The following is an 8627-nucleotide window of genomic DNA, read 5'->3' as shown; positions in this document are numbered from 1 at the left end:
CTGAGCTGTAGATGACGGTGCAGCTCTCGGTGGAGGCTGGCGCAGGCTTCTCAGACCTTCGGCTCGTCTAGACTTACCTCGAATCCGAGTTACCTGGACCAGCGTGGACACCGAAACGGAGCAGGAGCAGTGCTTCTTCAACTGATTAGCCTTCCACAATGAGTACACACAGTTTACAGACGAAAATGAATCTTTTAGATGAACCGAGACGATAATATTCGAAAATAATAATTAGCGCAGCGAGATGCGCCCGACATGTTACATTTGCGATACGAGAAGGGGAAGGGAATATATTTTTTTTTAAAGTTTGAACGATAATGTTGCCAGGCGAAATTATTTTAAGACTACAATCCTTAACATTTTCCGCCCACCAAAATACAACGTATTTTCCACAAGTTTGTACTGTTATTGTCAACTGAGGATAAAATAGAATCGATATGGCTCAGGGTTTATTTTCCTATTACTATATATTTTTTACTTTAATCTAAATCTACGATAAAATTAATACTTATGACTATATGATAGTGAATTAACACTAGTTTTGCAAAGGTAAGGGACACAGTTTAACTATCGGACGTTTAAGTTCGCCCGATTCTGTGCGAACTGTGACAACTCGACAAATCCCGTCACTTCCTGGATGGAGTTGTACCACCCGGCCAATTTTCCACTTCATGGGGCTACATTGCTCATTGACAATGAGCACGAGCGTCCCGACGACAATGTTTCTCTGACCATCGAACCATTTGTGGCGCTGCTGCAATGTGTGCAGATATTCGAGGTGCCACTTGCGCCAGAAATCTTGATGGATCTTTTGTAATAATTTCCATCTCTGAAGTGGACCTAATTTCGCATCTACCATGTTGCTTTCCGGCAATATGGTGAGCGGCTCCAAAGTAAGGAAATGTCCGGGGGTCAAAACTGACAGGTCGTTTGGGTCCGAGCTGACAGGGGACAAAGGCCGTGAGTTCAGCATCGCCTCAATTTGGGTCAAAAGGGTATAGAATTCCTCAAATGTAAGGCGCTGAGAGCCCACGACACGAGCGAGATGTGTCTTTACTGACTTTACACCAGCCTCGGCTAACCCCGAGAAATGTGGGCTGCCGGGCGGGTTAAAAACGAAATTTATTTGTTCTGCACGTGAAGCCTTGGCCATGAATTCTTGGAGCATATTGGATGCGCCACTAAAGTTTCTACCCTGATCCGAGATCAGCCTAGAGCACCGACCGCGGCGCGAAATGAAACGGCGCAGAGCTGCGAGATATGCCTCTGTGGTGAGCTCTGAGGCCAGCTCAAGATGTACTGCTTTGGTGGCAGTGCATACGAAAACGCAAATATACGATTTAAATGTGCGTAGACCACGGCCCCGGGCCAAACAAGTATCAAAGGGACCAGCGTAATCTACTGCCGCTGACGAAAATGGTTTAATTTGATTAATTCGAAACGATGGTAAGTTGCCCATTATTGGAGGAGATGCCACTTTAGGCCGAGCGCGAAAACATTTCATACAAGATGAAATAACCGAATTTATAGCCCTTCTTGCCGATAAAACCCAGAATTCTTGGGCTAATAAATTTTGCAACGTTTGCAATCCAGGGTGCATAAACCGGTGATGGTAATCCTCAATGATCAGCGTAGTCAACCTATGATCACGAGGCAATAATAGTGGATGTTTCACATCGAACGACAGGTCTCCTTTAGAAAGGCGACCGCCCACCCTTAGCATTCCACGCTCATCCACAAACGGCGCCAATTTCCGCATGGGCTTCGATAGAGAGTGGGGTGACTTATCTGTCAACAAGCACCGCAATTCTGAAGCGAAAGCTCGCTCCTGGACATGTTTCACGAGAAAGTGAAGAACTTTCGTAATTTCTTCAGACGACAGGTTCGGATCTGTGATTTTCGACAATGATTTTTGCAAGTTATGCATGAACCGAAAACAATAAGCGAAAATACGCAATATGCGTTGTAAAGACGAGAATCTGCTTAAGATGTTGTCAATCAACGATATATTAGAGTCTGTGAACAAACTATAGATTTTTTGCTCGTTCGAAGCGGCTTGATCTGAAAGGATCTCAGATTGTGGCCAAGATTCTTGAGGATTAGACAGCCAAGTAGGCCCCGCCCACCATAGCGTATTCTGGATTAAATCAGCAGGTAACAAACCGCGGGAGCCGCAATCCGCTGGATTATCCGAACCAGACACGTGGTGCCAATTTTCAGGGGGGACGTTCTCTTGTATGTGCGCAACCCTATTCGCCACAAAAGTTTTCCACTTTGATGGACACGAGCGAATCCAAATCAGCGCGACAGTAGAATCTGACCAAGCGTGGATATCATCAAAAGTGTGAAAATCTTTTAGAGCTTCTGTAAACGAGACAATCAAATCCGACAACAAGACAGCAGCTAACAGCTCACATCTCGGGATAGAACATTTACGAAGTGGGGCCACTTTCGTTTTAGCGCAACAAAGACGCACGACAACGGATCCGTCATTTTGAACGACACGACAATAAATGACAGCACAGTAACCCTTCTCCGAGGCGTCACAGTACCCGTGGAGCTGTAACGATACGAAAGATACAACCATTCTACGGGGAATGGACAACGAGCTCATTTCCGCCAATTGCGATTTGAATTTACGCCATTCTTGAGCGATAGCGATAGGAACCTCGCTGTCCCAATCGACACCAGAAACCCATAGAAGTTGTATTAAATATTTTGCGAAAAATACGACAGGCGACAATAGACCCAGAGGATCAAAAATACGAGCGATGTCCGAGAGGATCGATCGCTTCGTACAACGACAATCATTCAAGGAGGTCTTGAATGTGAAAGTATCTTCCTTGGGAAGCCACGACAAACCGAGAATTTTTAACGATAAATCATGGACGTTTTCGAAATTGTGAAGTTGATCTGAGTACAGCTCTGAACCAGGCAAACTTCCTAGAAATTCAGGGCTGTTAGAGGTCCATTTGCGCAGATGAAGCTGAGCAGACGATAATATTTCCACCAACTGTTGTCGTAACACTAACGCATCCTCGACAGAGTCTGCACCTGACACAACGTCGTCGACATACGCATCCCTAGCCAACACTGCAGCACCTTGAGGAGCACGAGACGAAAACTCCTTTGCTAACTTCGATATGCACCAGAGCGCCTGATATGGAGCACAGGACACACCATAGGTCACTGTGAGCAAACGATAATCTTTCACGGGATCATCAGGTGACGGGCGCCACAAAATGCGCTGATAGTCGCAGTCCTGTAAATCGACAAGGAACTGCCGGTACATTTGTTTGATGTCACCGGTGAACACTACTGCATGCCATCGAAAACGAGCCAGCAAGTCAAATATGTTATTTTGCAATTTAGGGCCGGCAAGCAGTGTATCGTTCAAGGACTTCCCTGAAGAATCCTGGGCGCTAGCGTCAAAAACACAGCGAAGAGGAGTAGTGGAGGAGTCAGGGCGCAAAATTCCGTGGTGGGGGATGTAATAAAACTGACCTTCAGACGACAAGGGAGGATCAACTTCCACCATGTGACCACAACTAAGGTAGTCATCCATGAAATTGACATAAGCTGTCCGAAACTGAGGATTCAATTTGAATTTCCTCTCTAAATTTAAGAGACGCTTGAGAGCTATCTCACGAGAATTTGAAAACCTGGGTTTATCCTGAGGGTCGACATAAGTTAATGGTACGACCATCCTACCCTCGGGAGTGCGACAATATGAAGTTTCCATTTGGTTTTCACACGACATTTCTGATTTCGACAAAACGATATTTTTGGGAGGATCTACACTTTCCAGTTCCCAGAAGCGCTTGATATTATTGTCTAATGATAGACTCGACACGAGATAGCACCTCTGAGTATCACCTTCTGAACCTTTATGACAACGAGAACGAGAAGTGTTAACGTTTATAGGGCACTCACCCATCACCAACCAGCCGAAAACAGTGCGGACAGCTATGGGCTCATCTGCGTTGCCCTTGACAACGCCAGATTGTAGTGCAGCAGCGAAAAGGTTGACGTTAACCAACATGTCTATTGGTCCAGATTTGTGGAAAGACGGATCAGCAAGATCTAAATCCTTCAGATGCCTCCAAGAAGACACATTCAGTGGTTCTGGTGGCATATCATGGCAGATCGTGGGAAGCACGAACGCTTCAAACGAAAATTTGCATGAGGAGTCCCCATTCGAAGGAACTATCTCACAATCGACAATTCCAAAAGTGTCAGTCGACGACAGACCAACACCGTTCACCGTTGGTGAATTATTTCTAATTGGTATTCCAAGTTTTTGAGCGCACTTCAATGTTACAAAGTTACAAGCCGAGGCATTGTCCATCAGCATTCGAATTGGTACAAAATTATTAAATTTATTTTTTATCAGCACGATAGCTGTCGAGAATAAACTTGGTGCATTTGCATTATGCACAGCCAATGCCACTTGGGTCGGCGGAGCTGTTGGTTCCAACTCCTTATCCTTTTTGAAATGCAATAATGTGTGGTGTCTGCGCTTGCAGATGCCACAAGTCACCGATGATTTACAATTTTTAACCGAGTGTGATGGCCTACAACAAAGTATGCAAAGTCTCCTCTCCTTAACCTGAGCAAACCTTTCCAATGGCTGCAGTTCCAAAAATTTAGTACAGTTATCCAATTTGTGTCCCGGTGCGGAACACATAGCACAGTTGCTCACTGGCGGCACAAGGAGAGCAGGCTTAGCCTTATTCGACACTGGCTTACTATACATTGGTTTACTAGATAATGTTAACGACTTACCAACGCTGTTCTCTAATGCCTGGCTCCGCTTTTCAATAAACGAAATTAATTCCTCATAACTGGGAATTTCTGTGTTTGATTCAAGTTGCAACTCAAAAGCTTCCTTACTACTAACATCTAATTTTGACCAAAGTGCATGGAATAACATAAAGTTCCTATCAGGCAATTGATACTTTGATAAAATTTCTAAGTTTTCCTTAAAGGTTCGACATACTCTAACTAATTCCAATGCAGTCTTGGACTTCGCCGCCTCACAATTTAATATTTTTTCATAAAATATACTGGCAATCACCCTTTTTTTCTCAAAATGTAATTTTAGTGTGTTATAGGCCATTAAATAATTTTCATCACATAATGGGTAATTTTTAATTAAGTCGAAAGCATGGCCGGTAACACTCGACAACAAATAGTGCAGTTTTTCTACTGCCGGGATATTTTTACTGTGAATCAGCGAGTCAAAGATCTGGATGAACGACACCCAATTCTCAATTTTCGAATCGAAAGGAACTATATTAATTTTAGGTAATTTAACACTCGAACTTGAACCGCAACTGTCACTTTTATTTAACACTTCAGGTTTTATTTCCGCTAAACGTATTTTTATGGATTTTACCATTTGTTCGAACTGTGATGATATTTCTAATTCACTTGACCTATCACCAGCTGGAATCGCCGAAAGCAATTCAATTTGAAAGGCATGAAATTCACTTTCAAGTTTAATTACATCTTGTGAACAATAACCTTGCAGATCGGAACTCTTTATATACTCCATCCGCACGAACGCATAATCCCGACCTACACGGCTCTTGTCGAAACTTTCGGACGAATCCCCACCAAGTGTCATGTTTATTTTGTAAAAATATGTATATTGAATCACTAAAACAACAACAAAACTATTTGATTCGATAACAATGATAGGTTATGATTTTCAATTGACAATTTGTCAAAAATGACAGCTAAAAGTTGCGTTCAGAAACGTAATTAATTCGACACACAATTTTAGTCCATGAACCAAACGCTCGATAGTTTAACTAACGGAAAAACGCCCAAGCCAAGTGTTTCAATCTTACCCTCCAATGTTTTTATGATTTTACAATGAACAATTTATTGATGAAAATTGATATTTAAAGCGAAAATAACCACGGTCACCTTACAAGTTATCCGGATCGTGGGACCAAAAAATGTTAATGGGATTATTTTACTTCGATATTTAAAAATTATGTGGACTGTATTCAAACGAAATACGAGACGAGATACGAAACGATATACCGTGGAACTTAGGACAGGCTAGGTCAATTGGTAAAAGCACTCACCTTGCTGAGCTGTAGATGACGGTGCAGCTCTCGGTGGAGGCTGGCGCAGGCTTCTCAGACCTTCGGCTCGTCTAGACTTACCTCGAATCCGAGTTACCTGGACCAGCGTGGACACCGAAACGGAGCAGGAGCAGTGCTTCTTCAACTGATTAGCCTTCCACAATGAGTACACACAGTTTACAGACGAAAATGAATCTTTTAGATGAACCGAGACGATAATATTCGAAAATAATAATTAGCGCAGCGAGATGCGCCCGACATGTTACATTTGCGATACGAGAAGGGGAAGGGAATATATTTTTTTTTAAAGTTTGAACGATAATGTTGCCAGGCGAAATTATTTTAAGACTACAATCCTTAACAATAATGTTATAAACATAAACATGCCTTTTATTTAAATCAATTGATAATACCACAAACAAGGGGTAATATTAGCATCTTGCATATATTTCGTGATATGTAAATATGTTTATCAACAGAATTACTACCTACCAATACCCGCCAGGCTAAACCGGTTGTCAACTTTAGTTCCATTGGTACACAAAGACGGCGCCACTAGTATAAACGTATAAACGGTTGGGGACATTTTTTTGTATGGAGTTACCGTTCTTCTCCTAGTGAGTATTATATTCTTTGATCCATATTGTCCACTAGGTGTCGCTAGCAAGAAGTCACCACAGATAACAAATATATATATTAAAAAAAAATTCAATCAGTTCAAGCCGGTCATTCATTCAGTTCAGTCTCAGTCTTAAATCAATCAAACAAAAAAATGACACTTCTAAAGTAATTTGTGATGAAATTGTTTTCCAAGTGATTTTCATGTAATCAGCCAGATAACAATCCTGTAAACAATGGAGGCGGTGCCCAAGTTGCCGTTGTTGAGTTTCGAGCTAAAAGAGAGTCCGGAGACCACACACTTTGGGCCAAAACTTAAGCAGGTCAGTGCGAAGTGTAAATGTAGTGATAAGTGTTTCTAGAGACATTTCTTTGTTTTCACGGGTGATTGATCGTTTCAGTACATTGCGGACGCGTACAGGGAAGACCCTGAGAGCTACAGCAATGAGATGCATCAGCTGGAAAGCCTGCGGTCGTCCGCCGTGAGGCCTTCCATTGACGCAGCGGGTCTGAGCGCGCTATACAGATATTTCTGCCAACTCAGAGCCATCCAGAGCAGGTTTCCGATGGCTAAAGGGCAACCAGCGGCATGTACATTTGCCTGGTATGTTCAGTTTTGATCTGGATAAATTTATTACGTTTTACTAGGACAATGACGCACTGATTTTTCTGGACAATTTTTTGTAAATTGTAGGCAATAACAACACGTTGTGTGTGTTCACATTGTATATTTAGCCTTATGAAGTTAGGAAAACAAGATCCCAAGAACAGTTATATAAATAGGAATAAGCATTGCAAATAAAAATATATGTGCTGTTGTTTTAAACTGCTTGCCTATTTTGTCATACAGGAAAGACCTCTATGCAAACATGAGCAGTCCCCTAGCAGACATTCGTTTTGAAATGGCCTGCATCTTACACAACATTGGGGCTCTGCATACCCAGCTTGGGGCTTCAGAGCCTCGCACATCCCCAGAAAGTCTAAAAGCGGCATGCACCCACTTCCAAAATGCGGCATGGGCCTTCCAGCTGGTGAAGGAACAGTATCCACAGCCAACAGGGATAGATGTGTCACCAGAAATGATGACATTGTTCCAGGAGATCTGCTTTGCTCAAGCACAGGAGTGTATACTTGAAAAGAGTATTCAGGACACCAGGAAACCTAGTGTTATAGGTAAGATCTTGGTAGCGCTGTAATGTTTGACATTTGTAATTATGGGGTAATAGATATGGTTTTACTTAGATGTAGATGTAGATGTAGTGTAGGGACGCCCGGCCGGAAGCAGGCGGGCTATCGATCGCTTGTCGCGTTCATTTAGCCCGGTTCCCTGGAGTTGGAGCTGCAGGTTACTGTCCCGGCGGCATTCCCACACTATTCTCCTCAAATCTTCTTGTTTTCCTGCAGAACAGAAGGACATCTTTGAGTTCGACGTCCTTTAGTTCGTTTTCTTCTAGTGTGTCTCTACCGAATGTATTATATCGCGGTGCCGCGTACATAGTACATTCTGCTAGTAAGTGTAAGCTGGTCTCCTCCTTACCACAATGTGGACAGGAGGCATCTCTACTAATTTCCATTATCTTAAGGTGTCTGTTGAGAGTATTGTGACCTGTAATGATACCTGTCAGTAGTCTCAGACTGCTCTTACCTAGTTTCAAAAGATACCTGGTTCTCCTGTGGTCTATACCTTTGATCATCATCTTCGACTGTCTGCATCCAGTCTCTTCTTCCCATTCTCTCTGTGCTTCCATCTCTTTTACCTTCTCTATGACTCCCTTCGTGACATCAGCTGACATAGGCAGAGCCGGTTCCGGACCTATGTATTCCGTCTCCGCCCCTATCCTCGCCAGCTCGTCTGCTTTCTCGTTTCCCGTTACTCCCTGGTGTCCTGGTACCCATGCCACCGTGACACTC

At 43.1% G+C, this 8627-nt stretch overlaps 2 protein-coding genes across 2 annotated transcripts in view; one reads left to right on the top strand and one right to left on the bottom strand.

Moving 5' to 3' along the window:
* Window positions 1-535: 535 nt before the first annotated feature.
* On the bottom strand, window positions 536-6375 carry LOC134663959 (uncharacterized). The gene is made up of 2 exons (XM_063520509.1): window positions 5585-6375; window positions 536-4902 (listed from the first exon to the last, which is right to left on the bottom strand). Exon 2 carries the CDS (start codon window positions 4754-4756, stop codon window positions 536-538), a length of 4221 nt encoding a protein of 1406 aa, XP_063376579.1. The 5' UTR covers window positions 4757-4902; window positions 5585-6375.
* Window positions 6376-6849: 474 nt separating this feature from the next.
* Window positions 6850-8627, top strand: part of LOC134663985 (tyrosine-protein phosphatase non-receptor type 23) — a 34366-nt gene continuing 32588 nt past the window's right edge. The window contains exons 1-3 of the mRNA XM_063520542.1: window positions 6850-7039; window positions 7118-7320; window positions 7567-7889. Coding sequence (XP_063376612.1) covers window positions 6953-7039; window positions 7118-7320; window positions 7567-7889 — 613 coding nt within the window. The 5' untranslated portion in view covers window positions 6850-6952. The remainder of the gene's footprint in view (window positions 7040-7117; window positions 7321-7566; window positions 7890-8627) is intronic.

The sequence above is a fragment of the Cydia fagiglandana genome, chromosome 4 (assembly GCF_963556715.1).
Source record: "Cydia fagiglandana chromosome 4, ilCydFagi1.1, whole genome shotgun sequence".
Taxonomy (NCBI): domain Eukaryota; kingdom Metazoa; phylum Arthropoda; class Insecta; order Lepidoptera; family Tortricidae; genus Cydia; species Cydia fagiglandana.
The sequence above is the reverse complement of the archived record's forward strand: the minus strand, read 5'-3'. Positions and strand labels throughout refer to the sequence as shown.

Excerpts from the sequence above, each read along its gene's own strand:
- LOC134663959 (XM_063520509.1), bottom strand. The coding sequence starts at position 4,756 with ATGTATAGTAAGCCAGTGTCGAATAAGGCTAAGCCTGCTCTCCTTGTG.